The following is a 26,761-nucleotide window of genomic DNA, read 5'->3' as shown; positions in this document are numbered from 1 at the left end:
TATAATTATTTTCACCCAAAAGGTTGGTGAAAAACCCTTAAAGGTCTAATGCAGCCATTTTTATCTCAATATCAAATACTTTCTGGGTAACAATTAAGTACCTTAGTGTGATTGTTTGCAATTAAAATGGTCCAAATGAAATAAAAATTGCTTCTCAGGCAAGAATTTAGCTGGGACTGTCTGGGAGTGGTCTAATTTACCGTCCCACCAAAACAGGCAGAAATTTCAGGTGTTTTTTTAACAGCTCTTACACTAAAGGGGCATTATCATCATTTCCACAGTATTATTCCAACCTCATAGTGTGGAAATATGCACTGATTGTACCAAACATTATGAACACCTGCTCTTTCCATGACAGACTGACCAGGTGAATCCAGGTGAAAGTTATGATCACGTGTTAAATCACTGCTGGGTATTTCACACTCAACAGTTTCCTGTGTGTATCAAGAATGGTCCACCACTCAAAGGACATCCAGCCAACTTGACACAACTGTGGGAAGCATTGGAGTCAACATGGGCCAGCATCCCTATGGAACACTTGGACACCTTGTAGAGTCCATGCCCTGACGAATTGAGGCTGTTTTAAGCTGCGCGCATGCGCAGGTGGGCAGCTCCCCTTAGACTGCGCATCTGCGCAGAGAAACACGAGATTAAACTTCGCTCAGCTTTCTAGAGTTTTCCCCTTTAGTTAATACTATCAACATTTTGCTGTGCTGTCTGAATTGTGCTCGAATCAATGCGATATTAGTCACTTTCAATGTAACATACCGAAACAAAATGAACAATGCAAGACGTGGTATGCAAAACTAACTGTGCAAGAGATTTTCTTATAGGCAGCTCTCATTGGTGTAGGATTCTATTTCATTGACATGCATGACTCAGCCCATACTCTACACAGACCGGTTCGCCATTATCAATCAGAGCTGCAGTAGGCCTATATGCAAATTGCCGTATATGGATCTGTGCCATTCACTTTGAACTGGACAGCATGGGCGGTCTTGACTAGATGCACTTGTTTTGAGATCAAAGCGAGAGCAGCATGTAGCCGCCACTGCACGTGTTCATATTCTTTGCTATTTAGTGAGTTATTAGTCCAGTCAACAATGGGGGAGTGGTTGCTTCCTACAAGAACAAAACATTTTTGCATTTCTAGACAACTTTGAAAAGCAAGTCGGTTGAAGAGCTTTTTTGATGGCTTAAAGGGGCAGTGTTGTATTTTGACACTGTCTTGAATAAGCTAAGTCGCCAATAGGCAGAGGGTAGCATAATTTATCTGATTCTCTGTAATAATGGTATGGGAATAATAATGCATTTTATTTTGTAAAGTGGTTTCTTGCATCAAACAACAACATTTGGATAAGCAGGGTAATGTCAAGCCCTGCATGTTTTTTTCAAAAGTCTCATGGAACACCACACATAGGCTGACTGATAGGACTATTTCCATGTTAACCTGTTGGGTCTAGGGGGCAGCATTTGCACGTCTGGATAAAAAAAATGTACCCGATTTAATCTGGTTACTAATCCTACCCAGTAACTAGAATATGCATATACTTATTATATATGGATAGAAAACACTCTAAAGTTTCCAAAACTGTTTGAATGGTGTCTGTGAGTATAACAGAACTCATTTGGCAGGCAAAACCCTGAGACATTTTCTGACAGGAAGTGGATACCTGATGTGTTGTATTGACTTTAAACCTATCCCATTGAAAAACACAGGGGTTTAGGAATATTTTGGCACTTCCTATTGCTTCCACTAGATGTCACCAGCCTTTACAAAGTGTTTTGAGTCTTCTGGAGGGAGATCTGACCGAACAAGAGCCATGGAACGGTGATGTCCCATTAGACACCTGGCGCGCTACTTCATGTTGGGTACCCTCGTTCCAATATGTTATAAAAGAGTATGCATTCGTCCACCTTGAATATTATTCATGTTCTGGTTAAAAAAGGCCCTAATGATTTATGCTATACAACGTTTGACATGTTTGAACGAACGGAAATATATTTTTTCCCCTCGTTCATGACGAGAAGTCCGGCTGGCTTACATCATGTGCTAACGAGACGGAGATTTTTGGACATAAATGATGAGCTTTTTTGAACAAAACTACATTCGTTATGGACCTGTGATACCTGGAAGTGACATCTGATGAAGAGAATCAAAGGTAATGGATTATTTACATAGTATTTTCGATTTTAGATCTCCCCAACATGACGTCTAGTCTGTATCGCAACGCGTATTTTTCTGGGCGCAGTGCTCAGATTATTGCAAAGTGTGATTTCCCAGTAAGGTTATTTTTAAATCTGGCAAGTTGATTGCGTTCAAGAGATGTAAATCTATAATTCTTTAAATGACAATATAATATTTTACCAATGTTTTCTAATTTTAATTATTTAATTTCTGACGCTGACTTGACTGCCGGTTATTGGAGGGAAACGATTTCCTCAACATCAATGCCATAGTAAAACGCTGTTTTTGTATATAAATATGAACTTGATAGAACTAAAAATGCATGCATTGTCTAACATAATGTCCTAGGAGTGTCATCTGATGGAGATTGTAAAAGGTTAGTGCATCATTTTAGCTGGTTTTATGGTTTTGGTGACCCTGTCTTTGACTTGACAAAACATTACACACAACTCTTGTAAATGTACTGTCCTAACATACTCTAAATTTATGCTTTCGCCGTAAAACCTTTTTGAAATCGTAAAACGTGGTTAGATTAAGGAGATGTTTATCTTTCAAATGGTGTAACATAGTTGTATTTTTGAAAAATTTGAATTTTGACATTTATTTGGATTCAAATTTGCCGCTCTTGAAATGCACCTGCTGTTGATGGAGTGCACCACGGGTGGCACGCTAGCGTCCCACCTAGCCCCAAGAGGTTAAAATGTTATGGGGTGCATTTTCTCCTTTGTTTTTGATGGTAGGCCACTCTGGTAGACCTACATTATGATCAAATACCCACAGTAGCCTACTTGGCCACTGTTAGAATTGTAAGTTAAAGCAGGTACAGCCTCAGTGTTCACAGTAAACGCGCGCCGGTAGTTGCACAGAATTTTCACAATGTTCAAGTTTGCCCTCAGCAGACCTGAAATTTGCTCAGTGCCGAAAAAACATTAGAGGGAACATTGGGTCCAACTCAATAAATTAGGAAGGTGTTCTTAATGTTTTGTACACTGTTTATATAAAACCCAGGCTAGTCATGTTCACTACACTGGGCCTTTAACCCATAGCAAATTTGAAAATAATCAAAATGAATTACTGAAAATCATGCAATTAACCCGGCTAATTTGTGTTGAATTTAATTGATGAAAGCACCGGACAGGGGAACTGAAATTCCCAAAGAGGCATCATCCACCATATTGCTTTAACCGATTCGGAGTTTTCAGATCAGTGCAGATTTTGTCATGTGCCTTAGCAATGAAATGGATGTTGTTCTAGTAGTAAATCAATTTGGTCCCCCCCCCCCCAAAGGACGATGAGAAGATGGCAGAGGATGAGAGGGCAAAGCGTCGCACTCACTTTCTCCTCAAACAGCAGCGGAAGATGGAGGAGGCACGGCTCCGCAAACTGCAGACGGAGGCTGAGAGCGAACAGAAACGAGACGAAGCAAGGTACAAACCATAGAGATGTACTAGTGAGCTGTTCCCAATGGCCACCTCTTTGAGAGCATGGGGAGAGCAAGTAGTTTATTTCCGAAATATTTTGTAAATAAATTGAAAAAGTGTGTAGTACCACCACCTACTGTAATGAGTGTGTATGGTCTGAACAGGTATAAAGCCAAGGTTGGTGAATTACTGCCACCTACAATTAAGGAATGTTTACTTAGGAATATAATTATTGGCTGACCCCTACTGCTGACCTGAATGGAATTACGTGATACTTCCTTAACCCATAGCAAGTCCCACCCACTTGACCACTACATAATGGTGAACGCCCTCAATGGCGCTTCCCATGCTGTCACAGAAGCAGCCATTGAGAAGAGCTCTCTAGTATCTATTATACAAACACATCAGTGGCTGGTAGGCCAAAGATGGTTTCAGGCCCTGACACAGAACATATTCCATCATGGCATGTGTGTATGTTGTGTCAGTGTGCAGGGATAAAGCAAGTGTGTGTGTCTCTTTCCCCCCAGGCGTAAGGCAGAAGAGGACCGGGTGAGGAAGGAGGAGGAGAAGGTGCGGAGGGAGCTGATCAAGCAGGAGTACCTGAGGAGGAAGCAGCTGGAGCTGATAGAGGAGCAGGGTTTGGTTAGGCCCAGATGTAAAGCCAGGAAGACCCGGCCTAAGTCCCTGCATCGTGGAGAGTCCTGCTCCGACACCGGCTTCTCCAAGGGATCCTCCACACGTAGGCCTACACTAAAACACTATAACCCAAACCAACCCTATCTCCCATTTACAGATTTGAACCTCCCCCTAACTAATCTCATCCTCCCTCTAGTCTCTAACTAACCCTGTCTCACCCTATTCATGGGTTGCACGTAGCGTCACCCCATTGTTATTGACAATCTCTTGAAGACTGTTACCTGACTGAACGTTCTACTCAATGCGTTTTCAATTGGCGCTGATGAAGATTTCACATTATAGTGGCTTGGAAACACAATGCCATACAAAAGCTGACAAATAATTAGTAGGGCAATGTCACGCCAAGACAGCTCGAAAATATTAGGAGCATCTCAGCACCTCTTCCCCCTCAGGAGGCTGGAAATATTTGGCATGGGCCCTCGGGTCCTCAGAAAGTTGTACAGCTGCATCATCGAGAGCATCTTGACTGGCTGCATTACTGCTTGGTATGGCAAATGCACCGCCTTTGACCGCAAAGCGCTACAGAGGGTGGTGCAGACAGCTGTACCACACCAAAATGTGGAAAAATTAAAGGGGTGTGAACACTTTCTGAAGGCACTGTACATGCCTCCTGTCCCTATGATCCATGAAACATACATGATACAGACATCTGGAGGCATGTACAGTGATTTCAAAAAGTATTCAAACCCCTTGACTTATTCCACATTTTGTTGTTACAGCCTGAATTCAAAATGGGTGAAAAAAGTATATTTAATCTATCTACACACAATACCCCATAATGACAAAATGAAAATATGTTTTTAGATTTTTTTGGGGGTATATTCATTGAAAATGAAATACAGAAATATGTCATTTACACAAGTATTCACACCCCTGAGACAATACTTTGTAGAAGCACCTTTGGCAGCGAGTACAGCTGTGAGTCTTTCTGGGTAAGTCTCTAAGAGCTTTCCACACCTGGATTGTAAAACATTAGCCCAATATTTATTATCTGTCAAATCGGTTGTTGATCATTGCCAGATGACCATTTGCAGGTCTTAACATAGATTTTCAAGTAGATTTAAGTCCAAACTGTTCCTCGGCCACTCGGGAACATTCAGTGTCTTCTTGGTAAGCAAGCCCAGTGTAGATTTGTTCTTGTGTTTTAGGTTATTGTCCTGCTGAAAGGTGAATTCATCTCCCAGTGTCTGGTGGTAAGCAGACCGAACCAGGATTTCCTCTTGGATTTTGCCTGTGCTTAGCTCCATTCCATTTCTTTTTATCCTGAAAAACTCCCCAGTCCTTAACGATTACAAGCATACCCATAACGTGGCGTAGCATTTGGCCGGATCAAGGAGTCTGGGTAGCCAGGAAAAGGCGAGAGCGCATTGACGAGCAAAAGGAAACTTGCTGCGGTAGTTCAGTGTGCTTCACTGCGAGCATGGAAATGGGCATGGCAGAGACAGCTGTTGTGCTAATACCTTCCTTCACAGAAAGTTATGTTAGACTGTTAAAGATTAGCAGGCCTATGTTAATTAATCAGTCTGTCCTCTTGATATACCGTGCCTTCAGAAGTATTTACACACATTGACTTTTTCCAAATTTTATGTTACAGCCTGAATTGAAAATGTATTAAATTGAGATTTTGTCACTGATCTACATACAATACCCCATAATGTCGAAGTGGAATTATGTTTTTAGAAATGTTTACAAATTAAGTAAAAATTAAAAGCTAAAATGTCTTCAGTCAATAAGTTCAACCGTGTTATGGCAAGCCTAAATACAATGCATTTGGAAAGTATTCAGATCCCTTCAGTTTTTCCACATTTTGTTACCTTATTCTAAAAAATACTACTCAACCTACACAAAACACCCCATAATGGCAAAGCGAAAACAGGTTTTTAGAAATGTTTGCAAAAACAGATACCTTATTTACGTAAGTATTCAGACCCTTTGCTATGAGACTCGAAATTGAGCTCAGGTGCATCCTGTTTCCATTGATCATCCTTGATGTTTCTACAACTTGATTGGAGTCCACCTGTGGTAAATTCTATGGATTGGACATGATTTGGAAGGTCTATAGAAGGTCCCACAGTTCACAATGCATGTCAGAGCAAAATCCAAGCCATGAGGTCGAAGGAACTGTCCATAGAGCGCCGAGACAGGATTGTGTCGAGGCACAGATCTGGGGAAGGGTAGGTACCAAAAAAAATGTCTGCAGCATTGACGATCCCAAAGAACACAGTGGCTTCAATCATTCTTAAATGGAAGAAGTTTAGAACCACCAAGACTCTTCCTAGAGCTGGCTGCCTGGCCAAACCGAGCAATCAGGGGAGAAGGGCCTTGGTCAGGGAGGTGACCAAGAACCGGATGGTCACTCTGACAGAGCTCCAGAGTTCTTCTGTGGAAATGGGAGAACCTTCCAGAAGGACAACCATCTCTGCAGCACTCCACCAATCAGCCTTTATGGTTAAGTAGCCAGATGGAAGCCACTCCTCAGTCACAGGCACATGACAGCCCGCTTGAAGTTTGCCAAAAGGCACCTAAAGTACAGAGAGATCCTTGATGAAAACCTCAGACTGGGGCGAAGGTTCACCTTCCAGCAGGACAACGACCGTAAGCACACAGCCAAGACAACGTAGGAGTGGCTTCGGGACAAGTCTTTGAATGTCCTTGAGTTGCCCAGACTTGAACCCGATCAAACATCTCAAATCAAATTTTATTTGTCACATACACATTTTTTGCAGATGTTATTGCGGGTGAAGCGAAATGGAGAGACCTGAAAATAGCTGTGCAGCGATACTCCCCATCCAACCTGACAGCGCTCGAGAGGATCTGCAGAGAAGAATGGAAGAAACTCCCTGAATACTGGTGTGCCAAGCTTGTAGCGTCATACCTAAGAATCAAGGCTTTAATCGCTGCCAAAGGTGCTTCAACCAAGTACTGAGTAAAGGGTCTGAATACTTATGTATATGTGATATTTCCGTTTTTTATTTTTAACAGATGTGAAGGGGGAAAAAAAAACGTTTTCCTTTGTCATTATGGGGTATTGTGTGTAGATTGATGAGGGGGGGAAACTATTTAATCAATTTTAGATTAAGGCTGTAACGTAACAAAATGTGGACAAAGTCAAGGGGTCTGAATACTTTCTGTATGCACTGTACTTTCAGGATTAAAGATGTGCTTACCCATTCACATAATAATGCAGTAATAGTGTTTAACATGATTTTTAAATTATTACCACATCTCTACAATACATACAAATATCTGTAAGTTCCCTCAATCGAGCAGTGAATTTCAAGCACAAAGACCAAGGACGTTTTCCAATGGTTCGCAAAGAAGAACAACTATTGGTAAATAGGGATATTCAATGTCTGAAAGGTAAAAAACAATCAGCTTGGTGCAGTTATTAATTACTCTACAAAGATACCCTTCCTAACGCAGTTGCCGGAGAGGAAGAAAACCGCTCAGGGATTTCACCAGAGTTTAATGGCTGTGATAGGAGATAATTGAGGATGGATCATTGTAGTTACTCCACAATACTAACATAAATTACAGAATGAAAAGAAGTAAGCCTGTACAGAAAACAAATATTCCAAAACATGCACAAAATAAAAATATTCCAAAACATGTACCTGTTTTTAATAAGGCACTGAAGTAATACTGCAAAAAAATGTGGCAAAGTCATTCACTTTTTGTCCTGAATACAAAGCGTTATGTTAGGGCAAATCTAGTACAACACATTACTGAATACCACTCTATATATTGTCAGCATGGTGGTGGCTGCATCATGTTATGGGTATGCTTGTTATCGGCAAGGACTAGGGAGTTTTTTTAGAGCTAAGCAAAATAGAGCTAAGCACAGGCAAAATCCTAGAGGAAACTAGGTTCAGTCTGCTTTCCATCAGACACTGGGGAGACAAATTCACCTTTCAGCATGACAATTACCTAAAACACAAGGCCAAATATACACTGGAGTTGCTTTCCAAGACGACATTGAATGTTCCGGAGTGGCCTAGTTACAGTTTTGACTTAAATCAGCTTGAAAATGTAGGGCTTGGAAAACTAATTCCAAGATGGCATAGCAGTCAGATGTCCTTTGTCCTCCTCTTGTCGTGTCCCGTGTGTGTGTGTGTGTGTGTGTGTGTGTGTGTGTACACTGCTCAAAAAAATAAAGGGAACACTTAAACAACACAATGTAACTCCAAGTCAATCACACTTCTGTGAAATCAAACTGTCCACTTAGGAAGCAACACTGATTGACAATACATTTCACATGCTGTTGTGCAAATGGAATAGACAACAGGTGGAAATTATAGGCAATTAGCAAGACACCCCAATAAAGGAGTGGTTCTGCAGGTGGTAACCACAGACCACTTCTCAGTTCCTATGCTTCCTGGCTGATGTTTTGGTCACTTTTGAATGCTGGCGGTGCTTTCACTCTAGTGGTAGCATGAGACGGAGTCTACAACCCACACAAGTGGCTCAGGTAGTGCAGCTCATCCAGGATGGCACATCAATGCGAGCTGTGGCAAGAAGATTTGCTGTGTCTGTCAGCGTAGTGTCCAGAGCATGGAGGCGCTACCAGGAGACAGGCCAGTACATCAGGAGACGTGGAGGAGGCCGTAGGAGGGCAACAACCCAGCAGCAGGACCGCTACCTCCGCCTTTGTGCAAGGAGGAGCAGGAGAAGCACAGCCAGAGCCCTGCAAAATGACCTCCAGCAGGCCACAAATGTGCATGTGTCTGCTCAAACGGTCAGAAACAGACTCCATGAGGGTGGTATGAGGGCCCGACGTCCACAGGTGGGGGTTGTGCTTACAGCCCAACACCGTGCAGGACGTTTGGCATTTGCCAGAGAACACCAAGATTGGCAAATTCGCCACTGGTGCCCTGTGCTCTTCAGATGAAAGCAGGTTCACACTGAGCACATGTGACAGTCTGGAGACGCCGTGGAGAACGTTCTGCTGCCTGCAACATCCTCCAGCATGACCGGTTTGGCGGTGGGTCAGTCATGGTGTGGGGTGGCATTTCTTTGGGGGGCTGCCCTCCATGTGCTCGCCAGAGGTAGCCTGACTGCCATTAGTTACCGAGATGAGATCCTCAGACCCCTTGTGAGACCATATGCTGGTGCGGTTGGCCCTAGGTTCCTCCTAATGCAAGACAATGCTAGACCTCATGTGGCTGGAGTGTGTCAGCAGTTCCTGCAAGAGGAAGGCATTGATGCTATGGACTGGCCCGCCCGTTCCCCAAACCTGAATCCAATTGAGCACATCTGGGACATCATGTCTCGCTCCATCCACCAACGCCACGTTGCACCACAGACTGTCCAGGAGTTGGCAGATGCTTTAGTCCAGGTCTGGGAGGAGATCCCTCAGGAGACCATCCGCCACCTCATCAGGAGCATGCCCAGGTGTTGTAGGGAGGTCATACAGGCACGTGGAGGCCACACACACTACTGAGCCTCATTTTGACTTGTTTTAAGGACATTACATCAAAGTTGGATCAGCCTGTAGTGTGGTTTTCCACTTTAATTTTGAGTGTGACTCCAAATCCAGACCTCCATGGGTTGATAAATTGGATTTCCATTGATTATTTTTGTGTGATTTTGTTGTCAGCACATTCAACTATGTAAAGAAAAAAGTATTTCATAAGAATATTTCATTCATTCAGATCTAGGATGTGTTATTTTAGTGTTCCCTTTATTTTTTGAGCAGTGTATATATATTATTATTATTAGTATTTTTTTTCCCCGCATATCTTTTTTTTTGTTTTTTTGGCACTCTAAATACATCTCTGCTGTTTTCAACCAAGATCTCAGCGATCACTGCCTCATTGCCTGCATCCATAATGGGTCAGGAGTCAAACGACCTCCACTCATTACTGTCAAACGCTCCCTGAAACATTTCAGCGAGCAAGCCTTTCTAATCGACCTGGCCCGGGTATCCTGGAAGGATATTGACCTCATCCCGTCAGTAGAGAATGCCTGGTTATTTTTTTGAAATGCCTTCCTCACCATCTTAAATAAGCATGCCCCATTCAAGAAATTTAGAACCAGGAACAGATATAGCCCTTGGTTCTCTCCAGACGACCTGACTGCCCTTAACCAACACAAAAACATCCTGTGGCGTTCGGCATTAGCATCGAACAGCCCCCGTGATATGCAACTTTTCAGCGAAGTTAGAAACCAATATACACAGGCAGTTAGAAAAGCCAAGGCTAGCTTTTTCAAGCAGAAATTTGCTTCCTCCAACACAAACTCAAAAACGTTCTGCGACACTGTAAAGTCCATGGAGAATAAGAACACCTCCTCCCAACTGCCCACTGCACTGAGGATAGGAAACTCTGTCACCTCCGATAAATCCACTATAATTGAGAATTTCAATAAGCATTTTTCTACGGCTGGCCATGCTTTCCACCCTACCCCGGTCAACAGCACTGCACCCCCCACAGCTACTCGCCCAAGCCTTCCCCATTTCTCCTTTTCCCAAATCCAGTCAGCTGATGTTCTGAAAGAGCTGCAAAATCTGGACCCCTACAAATCAGCCGGGCTAGACAATCTGGACCCTTTCTTTCTAATATTATCTGCCGAAATTATTGCAACCCCTATTACTAGCCTGTTCAACCTCTCTTTCGTGTCGTCTGAGATTCCCAAAGATTGGAAAGCAGCTGCTGTCATCCCCCTCTTCAAAGGAGGGGACACTCTTGACCCAAACTGCTACAGACCTATATCTATCCTACCCTGCCTTTCTAAGGTCTTCGAAAGCCAAGTCAACAAACAGATTATCGACCATTTCGAATCCCACCACACCTTCTCCGCTATGCAATCTGGTTTCAGAGCTGGTCATGGGTGCACCTCAGCCACACTCAAGGTCCTAAACGATATCGTAACCGCCATCGATAAGAAACAATACTGTGCTGCCGTATTCATTGTCCTGGCCAAGGCTTTCGACTCTGTCAATCACCACATCCTCATCGGCAGACTCAATAGCCTTGGTTTCGCAAATGATTGCCTCGCCTGGTTCACCAACTACTTCTCTGATAGAGTTCAATGTGTCAAATCGGATGGCCTGTTGTCCGGGCCTCTGGTAGTCTCTATGGGGGTGCCACAGGGTTCAATTCTTGGGCCAACTCTTTTCTCTGTATACATCAATGATGTCGCTCTTGCTGCTGGTGAGTCTCTGATCCACCTCTACGCAGACGACACCATTCTGTATACTTCTGGCCCTTCTTTGGACACTGTGTTAACAACCCTCCAGATGAGCTTCAATGCCATACAACTCTCCTTCCGTGGCCTCCAACTGCTCTTAAATACAAGTAAAACTAAATGCATGCTCTTCAACCGATCGCTGCCTGCACCTGCCCGCCCGTCCAGCATCACTACTCTGGACGGTTCTGACTTAGAATATGTGGACAACTACAAATACCTAGGTGTCCGGTTAGACTGTAAGCTCTCCTTCCAGACTCACATCAAACATCTCCAATCCAAAGTTAAATCTAGAATGGCTTCCTATTTGGCAACATAGCATCCTTCACTCATGCTGCCAAACATACCCTCGTAAAACTGACCATCCTACTGATCCTCGACTTCTGCGATATCATTTACAAAATAGCCTCCAATACCCTACTCAATAAACTGGATGCAGTCTATAAAGTCCCCCCTTATCTCCTCTCACTGGTCACCATAGCAGCACCCACCTGTAGCACGCGCTCCAGCAGGTATATCTCTCTGGTCACCCCCAAAGCCAATTCCTCCTTTGGCCATCTCTCCTTCCAGTTCTCTGCTGCCAATGACTGGAACGAACTACAAAAATCTCTGAAACTGGAAACACTTATCTCCCTCACTAGCTTTAAGCACCAGCTGTCAGAGCAGCTCACAGATCACTGCACCTGTACATAGCCAATCTAAAATTTAGCCCAAACTACTATCTCTTCCCCTACTGTATTTATTTATTTATTTATTTATTTATTTTGCTCCTTTGCACCCCATTTTTTTCTATTTCTACTTTGCACTTTCTTCCACTACAAACCTACCATTCCAGTGTTTTACTTGCTATATTGTATTTACTTTGCCACCATGGCCTTTTTTCCCTTATCTCACCTCATTTGCTCATATTGTATATAGACTTATTTTTCTACTGTATTATTGACTGTATGTTTGTTTTACTCCATGTGTAACTCTGTGTTGTTCTATGTGTCGAACTGCTTTGCTTTATCTTGGCCAGGTCGCAATTGTAAATGAGAACTTGTTCTCAATTTGCCTACCTGGTTAAATAAAGGTGAAAAAATAATAATAATAAATAAACTTGAAAATGCTTGTCAACAATAAACTTGACAGAGCTTGAATAATATGTTAAGGAATAATGGGCAAATATTTTACAATCCAGGTGTGAAAGCTCTTAGAGACTTGCATAGAAAAGACTCACAGCTGTAATTGCTGCGAACGGTGATTCTAACATGCATTGTCTCAGGGGGTTGAATACTTATCTTATCAAGATGTTATTTTCCATGAATAAAAAATAAAAACATTCTTTCACTTTGACAGAGTATTTTGTGTAGATCGTTGACAAAAAAAAGACATCCATTTTAATTCCACTTTGTAACACAACAAAATGTCAAGAGGTGTCAGTACTTTCTGAAGGCACTGTAGCTGTATGATTCTAACAGTAGTCTGCTATTGGTGTGGTCATGTCAAAAGTCCTTTCTCCCAATTAAGTTTCTAAGTGAAAATTGCCAGAACTGAGATGCCCGAAATATGTCCTGTTGTGGAATCGCCCAGTAGGAAATGCCTTTGTCATTGGGATGTCGGCATATTGACTTTAGATGCTACCTAAGATTGCGGGGAGAGCACCAGATTTTAGCTAGCTAATGGCAACATTGCCTCAGTCTAAAGTAAATTTGACTACATCATAATGATGACAAAGTTGTTTCGTACTAATTATTTGCATACTTTAGCAATGTCATCGTATTTCCAAGCCACTATACTGTAATTTAGACACTAAACAATCATTAGCCCCTGTTGAATGATTGGGCACCACTTGACTTTCGGGAGTCACTATTGCTGAGAACGTCTTGAACATTCATAACAATGGCCTATTAATTCCAGGGTTTTTCTTTATTTTTACTATAAAATCATTGTAGAATAGTGAAGACATCAAAACTATGAAATAACACACATGGAATCATGTAGTAAGCAAAAAGGTGTTAAACAAATCAAATTTGAGTTTCTTCAAAGTAGCCACTTTGCCTTGATGACAGCTTTGCACGCTCTTGGCATTCTCTCAACCAGCTTCATGAGGTAGTCACCTGGAATACAGTTCTATTAACAGATGTGCCTTCTTAAAAGTTAATTAGTGGAATTTCTTTCCTTAATGCGTTTGAGCCAATCCGTTGTGTATGGGGTGGTATACAGAAGATAGTCCTATTTGATAGCCCTATTTGATAGCCCTATTAAGTCCATATTATGTCAGAACAGCTCAAATAAGCATTGAGAAACAACAGTCCATCATTACTTAAAGACATGAAGGTCAGTCAACCCGGAAAATGTCAAGAACTTTGAAAGTTTCTTCAAGTGCAGTCGCAAAAACATCCAGTGCTATGATGAAACTGGCTCTCATGAGAACCGCCACAGGAAAGGAAGACCCAGAGTTACCACTGCTGCAGAGGATAAGTTCATTAGTTACCAGCCTCAGAAATTGCAACCCAAATAAATGCTTCACAGAGTTTAAGTAACAGACACATCTCAACATTCAACTGTTCAGAGGAGACTGTGGGAATCAGGCCTTCATGGTCAAATTACTGCAAAGAAACCACTACTAAAGGACACCAATAATTAGAGGAGACTTGCATGGGCCGGTGGAAATCTGTCCTTTTGGTATGATGAGTCCAAATTTGAGATTTTTGGTTCCAACCGCCGTGTCTTTGTGAGATGCAGAGTAGGTGAACGGATGATCCCCGCGTGTGTGGTTCCCACCGTGAAGCATGGAAGATGAGATGTGATGATGTGGGGGTGCTTTGCTGGTGACACTGTCTGTGATTTATTTAGAATTCAATGCGCACTTAACAAGCATGGCTACCACAGCATTCCACAGCATTCTGTAAAACCACAATGAGGACATCAACCCATTGTAGTTTTAGACGTGTTTGATATGTTTTATGTACACATTTTATTAGAATATTTATGAAATGCACATTGTTATATTTGGTGTAACCCTCTCACCAGGCTCGAACTTGACTCTCACGATATTACCTTAGAATATCTGAACAGCATGGGATGTTAGGTGAGAAGGACATCTCCAATAAGAATCCCTATTATAAACTATCTAGGGTGATGACAACTAGTGGATTAACTTCAGATAGAATGATTATAGATTTTTGTTATTATATAAGGATACGCTTTCCCATGCATTAAAATGAAACTGAAACAGTAAATGACTCCATCAATGCAACAGACATAAGGTTCAAGATGGATGTTATCACATTTTCAATGTACCACATCAAAATAAATGAAAATTATAAACCCCAATGTTTTTTCACAACCCATGTCCAAATTACTGGCAAGATTGCTTAAACCCGTTGACGCGCGTTGGGCCTCAAAAAAATGACGACACCCAAAGTTCCGAAGCACCCCACCATTGTGGTTACTCACTACTCGTAGATATTTCCTCAGCGAAGTATAGCAGTTCTGTGCAGGTGTCCTCACAAGATCCACAGAAAGCACAGCTATCAATGCAGACAGTACTCTTTAGCAGCAACAGATATCCCATAAAAACAAACTCGTTAATCTTCCACAAGAAATTCTCTCCAGGTCTCGCACAATGCTAGGCTAAACTTGAGCTGTCAAATACCTCCACGATGAGACGGTAGCTTCAGACTCTACTAAATCTTAACAAAATAATAATAATACTCTCTTAAAAAATAAAATCAGTATTTCCCTTCAAAACTCTGTAAATTTGGGTTTTGTTATACTTTTATCGTCTTCTTCTTCACCATTGTCTTTTTCTTCACCAACACTGATAATATCTCTCCATCCTTTTTTCAACGTCTCGCCCTCTTTTTCCAACGTCTCTTTTTCACAGGCCTCCTGTTAACCTGGTCAACTCTCCCATTGGCCACATCTTAACAAGCTACCTTATTGGTCAAAACTTAAACTTAAAAGTAAACCAACCTATTCACTTGTACATTTAAATAAGTATTTCTTCAAAATAAATGCATTAACGACATTACAGTTCAGGAGCAATTTGATCACCTTTTAAATCTAATACCAATTAATTAAAACAAATAAACTCTATACTTGGTTTTAACAAGGGTATTACATTGGTAACACTTTTTTCCCTCAACTCCAACCCCATTTGATGCATGGAACGGATGTGGGTGGAGCTATGTCTACATAAGAGTGGTAAAAAAAAATTGAAGTACGTTACAATATATTTCGATTTTCTTTAACACTTTTTTGGTTACTACATTATTCCATATGTGTTTCAGAGTTTTGATGTCTTGACTATTATTCTACATATGAGTAGGTGTCCAAACTTTTGACTGGTACTGTAGGTGCATCCCATGAATACCACAATGTGCTCTGTGTGTGCGTTTGTATTCTTTGTTTAGCTTTCCTGTGTGTGTATTGTCTGTTTAGCCCTTGCGTGTGTGTTTTTGTCACCCAGGTTATTCTCTGAGAGCATTCATGTTGATGAGAGCCCAGGGATCAGCAGCAGGCAGTAGGGGAGGTGAAACATCTAACCTCATCTGCATGACCCCCTGACCTCATAACATCATACCATACCTCATAGGGCTAGTTTTTCCTGGTCAGGTTATGTCAGGAAAGAAATTCCAAGAACAACCCACAACCCCTTCAGAAAGGCTGATCAAGTGGACCACTAGCCCCTTTCCCCCTAAGCAGATGTGAGAGAATTGCATAGATTTGTGTAATGTGATTGGCTCACTTTGCCCTCTTATAGGATCGGGGGAATTTTCTCTCCATCTCTCTCTCGGTGTCTATCTAACTCTCTCTCTCGTGGCATGCCATGAGGGTAAGAACCTGATTGTGCCTGGCTGAGCAAGCAGAGAGCAATGCCTGAGTTTGCAATGAAACATTTTAAAAGGTTTGCATATCAGTCCACTGCTAATGTGACATCACACTGTGCCTGCTGCGTTGTGCCTTCCTGGCTTGTGTAAGCATGGGTTAGGGTTGGGCGATATTACAATAGCATCGTCTATCGACGATGATTGACAGCCATTGTCCATGGTTACGACATCGAGATGTAACAGATGATGGTTTAGCCTAATGGAACTTGACTGGCGCTGCGCAGTAAAAAAAAGTATCGCAGTGCTCAGCAGGGACCCAAGGGACATTCCAAGTAATTTGCATATTGCTATTTGCTATACCCTATTTCAATAAATGTGATTTATAGCCTACAGAACGCAAGAGAGGAATGTAGACCAGATGGAGCAGAGAATTCCACCAAAGCAGCACAAAATGTCTAGTCAGAAAATCTTGTTTATCCTCTCTGCCTAAACCAATTTTTCCATCTCAAAAAGTTATTTGAATAGTCTAAAAACGTGAGGTAGCTAGAGGACTAATAAGGATTGAACAAGCAATATCAAAAACCTACAGAAATATGCAACGACAAGCTAAGTCAAGTTTAAGTTAAGAAATAAATTGTCCATGCGGGTCAGGAAAATCCCTCAATGCGAGGTTGAGAAGCAAATGGCCAAATTGTCCTACAAAGCCTATCATAAAAGCTTTAAGACAAGTTAAAGTTATGAACAGTAGCGTATTTCCCAAATATTCCAGCTTTTTAAAAAATACAAATAATGAAAGTATATAGCCTAGGCATAGGCAATTTTTTATGAGGCAAATAAACAATTATTTTCCAGTTGTGAAGACTGTAGACTGCTTCCATCCAGCCCATGATGTAGGCCTATAACCTAGCTCACTATGGCAGCCCGCTCCTCATCACAGACAGACATAGACGTGTTATGCTTCTCTACCAGAAAGGAATATTAGAAAAGATTTGCCATTGCCTGCACTTAGCCTCTGCCCAAGCATTCAACAACATGATCTTTTGTCATGATTTGTCCACTGGAATTCGATTCCGCATTATAGCCCAACTGTCGTTTTTGGGGGAAGGGTGGCCAATAGGGGCGAGGAGCATCATATACGATGATATTTTATGTGTACATAATCACAATAGGACAGGTTGACATCACCTAACCATTTGAGGTGAGGGTGTGGGTGTGAGCAGGGTTGGGTAGGTTACTTTCTAAATGTAATCCGTTACTAGTTACATGTCCAAACTTGTAATCAGTAACGTAACTTTTGGATTACCCAAACTCAGTAACTTCATCTGATTACATTCAGTTACTTTTAGATTACTTTCCCCTTAAGAGGGATGTATGTTGGTAATTGTATGTTAACAATTGAACAACATCTATTGCAGGATAAATCAGTGTTGAAGTTTACATAGCTGGCCATACATGGATGTTTAATTTTACTTTATGGGTTGGTTATGTAGGCTTATTCTAACCCATCGCTTTCTACTACATATAATAACACGATTCAATTTTATCATTACATTAATATACATAATTTATAAGTCCAAAAATGGATGTAGCAACTACCCCTTTTTTAAGTCTATCAAAAGTGTGCAAGTTTGAGCATGTGTCCGAGTTTGAGCATTTTTTATGTATTATTTCTTACACTGTTACCCCAGGAAATCTGAAGTGTTACATACAGCCAGGAGGAACTATTGGATATAAGAGCAATGTCAACTTACCAACATTACGACCAGGAATACGACTTTCCCGAAGCGGATCCTCTGTTTGGTCCACCACCCAGGACAATGGATCGGACCCCAGCAGGCGACCCAAAACAACAGCGTCGCAGACGGAGCGGTCTTCTGGTCAGGCTCCGTAGACGGGCCATTGCCCACCGCTCCAGAGTATACTACTCGCCAATGTCCAGTCTTTTGACAACAAGGTAGACGAAATCCGAGAAAGGGTTGCCCTCCAGAGAGACATCAGAGATTGTAACATTCTCTGTTTCACAGAAACATGGCTCACTCGGGATACGTTATCAGAGTCTGTACAGCCACCTGGTTTCTTCACGCATCGCACCGACAGAAACAATAATCTCTCTGGTAAGAAGAAGGGCGGGGATGTATGACTTATGATTAATGAGTCGTGGTGTGATCATAACAACATACAGGAACTCAAGTCCTTTTGTTCACCTGACCTAGAATTCCTTACAATCAAATGCCGACCGCATTATCTACCAAGAGAATTCTCTTCGATTATAATCACAGCCGTTTATATCCCCCCCCCCCCAAACAGACACCTCGACGGCCCTGAAAGAACTTCATTTGACTCTATGTAAACTGGAAACCACATATCCTGAGGCTGCATTTATTGTAGCTGGGGATTTTAACCAGGCTAATCTGAAAACGGTTCCCTAAATTCTATCAGCATATCGAATGCGCGACCCGGGCTGGCAAAATTCTGGATCATTGTTACTCTAACTTCCGCAACGCATATAAAGCCCCCCCTCGCCCTCCTTTCGGCAAATCTGACCACGACTCCATTTTGTTGCTCCCAGCCTATAGACAGAAACTTAAACAGGAAAGGCCCGTGCTCAGGTCTGTTCAACGCTGGTCCGACCAATCTGATTCCACGCTTCAAGATTGCTTCGATCACGTGGACTGGGATATGTTCTTGATAGCATCAAACAATGACATTGATGTATAAGCTGATTCGGTGAGCGAGTTTATTAGCAAGTGCATCGGTGATGTTGTACCCACGGCGACTATTAAAACCTTCCTCAACCATAAACCGTGGATTGATGGCAGCATTCACGCAAAACTGAAAGCGTGAACCACTGCTTTTAATCAGGGCAAGGCGACCAGAAACATGACCGAATACAAAAAGTGTAGCTAGTCCCTCCACAGGGCAATCAAACAAGCAAAGCGTCAGTATAGCGATAAAGTAGAGTCGCAATTCAACGGCTCAGACACGAGAGGTATGTGGCAGGGTCTACAGTCAATCACGGACTACAAAAAGAAAACCAGCCCCGTCGCGGACCCCGATGTCTTGCTCCCAGACAAACTAAACAACTTCTTTGCTCACTTTGAGGACAATACAGTGCCACCGACACGGCTCGCTACCAAAACCTGCGGGCTCTCCTTCACCGCAGCCAACGTGAGTAAAACATTTAAACGTGTTAACCCTCACAAGGCTGCCGGCCCGGACGGCATTCCTAGCCGTGTCCTCAGAGCATGCCTGGACAAGCTGGCTGGTGTGTTTACAGACATATTCAATCAATCCCTATCCCAGTCTGCTGTTCCCACATGCTTCAAGAGGGCCACCATAGTTCCTGTTCCCAAGAATGCGAAGGTAACTGAGCTAAACGACTATCGCCCCGTAGCACTCACTTCCGTCATCATGAAGTGCTTTGAGAGACTAGTCAAGGATCATATCACCTCCACCCTACCTGACACCCTAGACCCACTCCAATTTGCTTACCGCCCCAATAGGTCCACAGACGACGCAATCACACTGCACACTGCCCTAACCCATCTGGACAAAAGGAATACCTATGTAAGAATGCTGTTCATCGACTACAGCTCAGCATTTAACACCATAGTACCCTCCAAACTCGTCATTAAGCTTGAGACCCTGGGTCTCGACCCCGCCCTGTACAACTGGGTCCTGGACTTTCTGACGGGCTGCCCCCCAGGTGGTGAGAGTGGGAAACAACATCTCCACCCCGTTGATCCTCAACACTGGGGCCCCACAAGGGTGCGTTCTCAGCCCTCCTGTACTCCCTGTTCACCCATGACTGCGTGGCCATGCACGCCTCCAACTCAATCATCAAGTTTGCAAACGACACTACAGTGGTTGGCCTGATTACCAACAACGACGAGACAGCCTACAGGGAGGAGGTGAGGGCCCTCGGAGTGTGGTGTCAGGAAAATAACCTCACACTCAACGTCAACAAAACAAAGGAGATGATCGTAGACTTCAGGAAACAGCAGAGGGAGCACCCCCATATCCACATCGACAGGACAGTAGTGGAGAAGGTGGAAAGTTTTAAGTTCCTCGGTGTACACATCACGGACAAACTGAAATGGTCCACCCACACAGACAGCGTGGTGAAGAAGGCGCAACAGCGCCTCTTCAACCTCAGGAGGCTAAAGAAATTTGGCTTGTCACCAAAAACACTCACAAACTTTTAAAGATGCACAATCGAGAGCATCCTGTCGGGCTGTATCACCGCCTGGTATGGCAACTGCTCCGCCCAGAACCGTAAGGCTCTCCAGAGGGTAGTGAGGTCTGCACAACGCATCACCGTGTGCAAACTACCTGCCCTCCAGGACACCTACACCCCCCGATGTCACAGGAAGGCCAAAAAGATCATCAAGGACAACAACCACCCGAGCCACTGCCTGTTCACCCCGCTATCATCCAGAAGGCGAGGTCAGTACAGGTGCATCAAAGCTGGGACCGAGAGACTGAAAAACAGCTTCTATCTCAAGGCCATCAGACTGTTTAACAGCCATACTGACTCAAATCTCTAGCCACATTAACAATTGGATGTAATAAATGTATCACTAGTCACTTTAAACAATGCCACTTTATATAATGTTTACATACCCTACATTACTCATCTCATATGTATATACTGTACTCTATACCATCTACTGCATCTTGCCTATGCCGTTCGGCCATCGCTCACCCATATATTTGTATGTACATATTCTTATTCATTCCTTTACACTTGTGTGTCTGAGGTAGTTGTGAAATTGTTAGATTACTTGTTCGATATTACTGCATGGTCCGAACTAGAGAAACAAGTATTTCGCTACACTTGTATTAACATCTGCTAACCATGTGTATGTGACCAATAAAATTTGATTTGGATGTCTTTTTTAAAATAGATTGAGCAAATAAGCCCCACTTTTATTCCACAGGCTGGGATCCGCACAATGCAGCTGTTGCAAGAGCGCATTTTTCAATGGTTTCAAAAACAATGATTGATAGGCAGCTTAAACTTCTTGAATTCAACCATTTTTGGGTTCAAATGTACATTTAGATATGTGAACAGCTATCCACAACACCACAATCCGTAAGGCGCAAATAGCTAAATGAGAGAGCACCAGTGTGATTGACATCAATGCGCTATATAGATATAAATAACAAGTGATATCTGTATCGCCGTAGACTATGCTGCTGTCATCCTTACCTCCAAGCGTTTATTCAAGTTGGATAATCTTTGGATGCCGACAGCAGTCGCACCATTGGAAGACATAGATTGGACTGTAGCCTTCAAAAGCCTATTCCTGCTCTTTTCCCGTGATCCATCAAACCCATTTGGTGTGTCATCATACTGGTCTCTGACTTGTGGTCAGACTCGCTCAGGTGGAACAAACTTAAACTTGTGCCATTTTTCAAAGCTGATTTGAATGTCATTGACAAAAAAGAGAAGTGTCAAAGATTTTTTGCACAAACATCCTTTCTGAATTCAAAAGTAATCCTCGAAGTAATCATCTAGTTTATCAAAAGTATCTGTAATCTGATTGCAATCATTTTGCTTGTAACGGATTACAGTTACTTTTTTTTTTGTAATCCCTTATAATTGATTACATGTAATCCGTTAAACCCCAACCCTGGGTGTGAGTGATGGTCAAGAGTAGGGAAAGGTTTGTATTCGTTTGCTAATAATTAAATACATGTACTCTAAATTTACAAATGCATCTATTGAGCAGATTACGTTTATAACCACTAACAAAATTACAGAAGACGTTTTGATTGTTTGAAGTATGTCAAGTGCAGTGAAAATATGTTCAGTTTTGTTTTCCCTCGTGTCAGAACAAACAGTAATTGGAACGACTAGCATACCGCAAATATTTTGTCTTTAGACCTGTTTTACATGAACATGCCAGTACTTCAGTACTAAAAAAATGCTTGCGTACTCGAGCAGACATTCTTTCAAATGCCCATCCCTAATAAAGGTTATCTTCATATGCTGCTTGTATGTGGATGGTTAATGAATACCAGTGAAATGACTGTTCAGTATCTGTTTTTATTTGGTGCACACAGACATACAGTGTATTTATAATAATAATAATACATGCCATGAAGCAGACATTTTTATCCAAAGCGACTTCTTGTTCTATGGTATTGATTAACTCTTGTCTCGTTGACTTCCAGAGGACATTCTCCACTGTTTCCAGTCAGGCTCCACTCTCTCCTTGGCCACCGAGACAGAGAGTGTCACTTTTGGAGGAGCCGAACCACAGAGGTGTGTGTGCGCGCGTATGTGCAGGGTTGGGTGCGTGTGGTTCTTTGTGTGAGTATGTGATTGAGACAGACACCCTGTTAACTGTGTGTGTGTGTGTGTGTGTGTGCGCGTGTGTGTGCGTTCCAGGGGTGGGTCGGTGGAGTCGTTCCCTCTGCTAAGCAGGAACTCCAGTAGGAACATGGAGAGAGACTGGGAGAACGGCTCTACAGCCTCCTCCATCACATCTACAGTAGAGTACAATGGTGAGTATTACACATGCACCCACACACACACACCTGGGTACAATGGTGAGTAGGCGTGTCAACGTTTTAAATTTAAACGAAATTGGGATCCTAACAATAAGAAAATAAAATAAAATCACAACATTTTAATCAGATTGTAGCTGGGCTCGATTACTCTTCACTAATGATGCGAGTGTGTATTTAGTCTGTTGCATGTGGAATATTCTAGCCTATTCATTGATGATAAGCCCTGCTATACTAAAGTTCCAAGACATTGCAAGCCAAGAAATTGCAAAATACAGCATTCCATTGTGAGATACAGCTTTTGATTGCTGATAGATAGGCCTAGTGCGAAGTTCTGACTGTCTCTGCCTGGTGACCAACATGCCCATACTGTGTCCCTCCCCTCTCTCTCTCCGTCCCTCGCTAGCTCGCTATGAAAGATGTTTGTGTTCTCAGAAGTACAGCAACTAATCTTCTCTGTTCAAAATACGGAATCTTTTATTAAAATTTTTTTACCTTTATTTTAACTTGTTATGGATAGGGGGCAGTATTTTCACGGCTGGATAAAAAACGTACCCGATTTAATCTGATTATTACTCCTGCCCAGAAACTAAAATATGCATATAATTATTAGCTTTGGATAGAAAACACTCCAAAGTTTCTAAAACTGTTTGAATGGTGTCTGTGAGTATAACAGAACTCATTTGGCAGGCCAAAACCTGAGAAGATTCCAAACAGGAAGCGCCCTCTCTGACCATTTCTTGGCCTTCTTGATCATCTCTATCCAAAACAGGGGATCTCTGCTGTAACGTTACATTTTCTAATGCTCCCATAGGCTCTCAGAAGGCGCCAGAACGTTGAATGATGACTTTGCAGGCCATGGCTGAAAAACAGTAGCGCATTTGGATAGTGGTCGATCTGAGAACAATGAGACTGGCGTGCGCGTGCACGAGAAGAGTCCATTTTACTTTCTCTGTCTTTGAACGAAAACAACGACTCCCGGTCGGAATATTATCTCTTTTTTCCGAGAAAAATTGCATAAAAATTGATTTTAAACAGCGTTTGACATGCTTCAAAGTACGGTAATGGAATATTTAGAATTTTTTTGTCACGAAACGGGCCGGGCGCGTTACCCTTCGGATAGTGTCTTGAACGCACAACAAAACGCCGCTATTTGGATATAACTATGGATTATTTGGAACCAAAACAACATTGGGTGATGAAGTAGAAGTCCTGGGAGTGCATTCTGACAAAGAACAGCAAAGGTAATTCAATTTTTCTTATAGTAAATCTGAGTTTGGTGAGTACCAAACTTGGTGGGTGGTTTTTGATATAAATATGAACTTGATTGAACAAAGCATGCGTGTATTGTATAACATAATGTCCTAGGAGTGTCATCTGATGAAGATCATCAAAGGTTAGTGCTGCATTTAGCTGTGGTTTTGTTTTTTGTGACATTATATGCTAGCTTGAAAAATGGGTGTCTGATTATTTCTGGCTGGGTACTCTGCTGACATAATCTAATGTTTTGTTTTCGCTGTAAAGCCTTTTTGAAATCGGACAGTGTGGTTAGATAAAGGAGAGTCTTGTCTTTAAAATGGTGTAAAATAGTCATATGTTTGAAAAATTGAAGTTTTCGGATTTTCGAGAGTTTGTATTTCGCGCCACGCCTATCATTGGATATTGGAGCAGGTGTTCCGCTATTGAGACATAGGACTCTTTTCCAAATGCGCCCTGTATGTTACAATATAAATATACACATTTTATATATATATGTATGTGTGTGTGTGTGTGTGTGTGTGTGTGTGTGTGTGTGTGTGTGTGTGTGTGTGTGTGTGTGTGTGTGTGTGTGTGTAACACACACACACACACCCGTTCAAAAGTTTGGGGTCACTTAGAAATGTCCTTCTTTTTGAAAGAAAAGCACATTTTTTGTGCATTAAAATAACATCAAATTGATCAGAAATACAGTGTAGACATTATATACAGTCAGTCAGTCAGTCAGTCATGGCTAAAAGTTTTGAAAATGACACAAATATTAATTTCCACAAAGTGTGCTGCTTCAGTGTCTTTAGATATTTTTGTCAAATGTTACTATGGAATACTGAAGTATTATTACAAGCATTTTTTAAGTGTCAAAGGCTTTTATTAGCAATTACATGAAGTTGATGCATAGAGTCAATATTTGCAGTGTTGACCCTTCTTTTTCAAGACCTCTGCAATCCGTCCTGGCATGCTGTCAATTAACTTCTGGGCCACATCCTGACTGATGGCAGCCCATTCTTGCATAATCAATGCTTGGAGTTTGTCAGAATTTGTGTGTTTTTGTTTGTCCACCTGCCTCTTGAGGATTGACCACAAGTTGTCAATGGGATTAAGGTCTGGGGAGTTTCCTGGCCATGGACCCAAAATATCGATATTTTGTTCCCCGAGCCACTTAGTTATCACTTTTGCCTTATGGCAAGGTGCTCCATGCTGGAAAAAGCATTGTTCATCACCAAACTGTTCCTGGATGGTTGGGAGAAGTTGCTCTCTGAGGATGTGTTGGTACCATTCTTTATTCATGGCTGTGTTCTTAGGCAAAATTGTCAGTGAGCCCACTCCCTTGGCTGAGAAGCAACCCCACACATGAACGGTCTCAAGATGCTTTACTGTTGGCATGACACAGGACTGATGGTAGCGCTCACCTCGTCTTCTCCGTACAAGCTTTTTTCCAGATGCCCTAAACAATCGGAAAGGGGATTCATCAGAGAAAATGACCTTACCCCAGTCCTCAGCAGTCCAATCCCTGTACCTTTTGCAGAATATCAGTCTGTCCCTGATGTTTTTCCTGGAGAGAAGTGGCTTCTTTGCTGCCCTTCTTGACACCAGGCCATCCTCCAAAAGTCTTTGCCTCACTGTGCGTGCAGATGCACTCACACCTGCCTGCAGCGATTCCTGAGCAAGCTCTGTACTGGTGGTGCCCCGATCCCACAGCTGAAACAACTTTAGGAGACGGTCCTGGCGCTCGCTGGACTTTCTTGGGCGCCCTGAAGCCTTCTTCACAACAATTGAACCGCTCTCCTTGATATACTTGATCTGATAAATGGTTGATTTAGGTGCAATCTTACTGGCAGCAATATCCTTGCCTGTGAAGCCCTTTTTGTGCAAAGCAATGATGACGGCACGTGTTTCCTTGCAGGTAACCATGGTTGACAGAGGAAGAACAATGATTCCAAGCACCACCCTCCTTTTGAAGCTTCCAGTCTGTTATTCGAACTCAATCAGCATGCCAGAGTGATCTCCAGCCTTGTCCTCGTTAACACTCACACCTGTGCTAAAGAGAGACTCACTGACATGATGTCAGCTGGTCCTTTTGTGGCAGGGCTGAAATTCAGTGGGACTGATTTTGGGGGATACAGTTCATTTGCATGGCAAAGAGGGACTTTGCAATTAATTGCAATTCATCTGATCACTCTTCATAACATTCTGGAGTATATGCAAATTGCCATCATACAAGGCAGCAGACTTAGTGAAAATCATGTCATGTGTCATTCTCAAAACCTTTGGCCACGACTGTATATACAGTTGAAGTCGGAGTTTACGTACACCTTAGCCAAATACATTTAAACTCAGTTTTTCACAATTCCTGACATTTAATCCAAGTAAAAATTGCCTGTTTTAGGTCAGTTAGGATCACCACTTTATTTTAAGAATGTGAAATATCAGAATAATAGTAGCGATTTATTTCAGCTTTTATTTATTTCATCACATTCCCAGTGGGTCAGAAGTTTACAAACACTCAATTAGTATTTAGTAGCATTGCCTTTAAATTGTTTAACTTGGGTCAAAGTTTCGGGTAGCCTTCCACAAGCTTCCCACAATAAGTTGAGTGAATTTTGGCCCATTCCTCTTGACAGAGCTGGTGTAACTGAGTCAGGTTTGTAGGCCTCCTTGCTCGCACACGCTTTTTAAGTTCT

At 42.3% G+C, this 26,761-nt stretch overlaps 1 protein-coding gene across 1 annotated transcript in view; it reads left to right on the top strand.

Moving 5' to 3' along the window:
* LOC106560554 (calmodulin-regulated spectrin-associated protein 1-B) overlaps window positions 1-26,761 on the top strand; it is a 166,610-nt gene that overhangs the window by 128,688 nt on the left and 11,161 nt on the right. Inside the window, exons 13-16 of the mRNA XM_014123552.3 lie at window positions 3,476-3,615; window positions 4,137-4,348; window positions 22,488-22,578; window positions 22,705-22,820. Coding sequence (XP_013979027.1) covers window positions 3,476-3,615; window positions 4,137-4,348; window positions 22,488-22,578; window positions 22,705-22,820 — 559 coding nt within the window. The remainder of the gene's footprint in view (window positions 1-3,475; window positions 3,616-4,136; window positions 4,349-22,487; window positions 22,579-22,704; window positions 22,821-26,761) is intronic.

The sequence above is a fragment of the Salmo salar genome, chromosome 01 (assembly GCF_965601325.2).
Source record: "Salmo salar chromosome 01, fSalSal1, whole genome shotgun sequence".
Lineage (NCBI taxonomy): Eukaryota > Metazoa > Chordata > Actinopteri > Salmoniformes > Salmonidae > Salmo > Salmo salar.
This window is presented reverse-complemented; position numbering and strand designations above follow the sequence as displayed.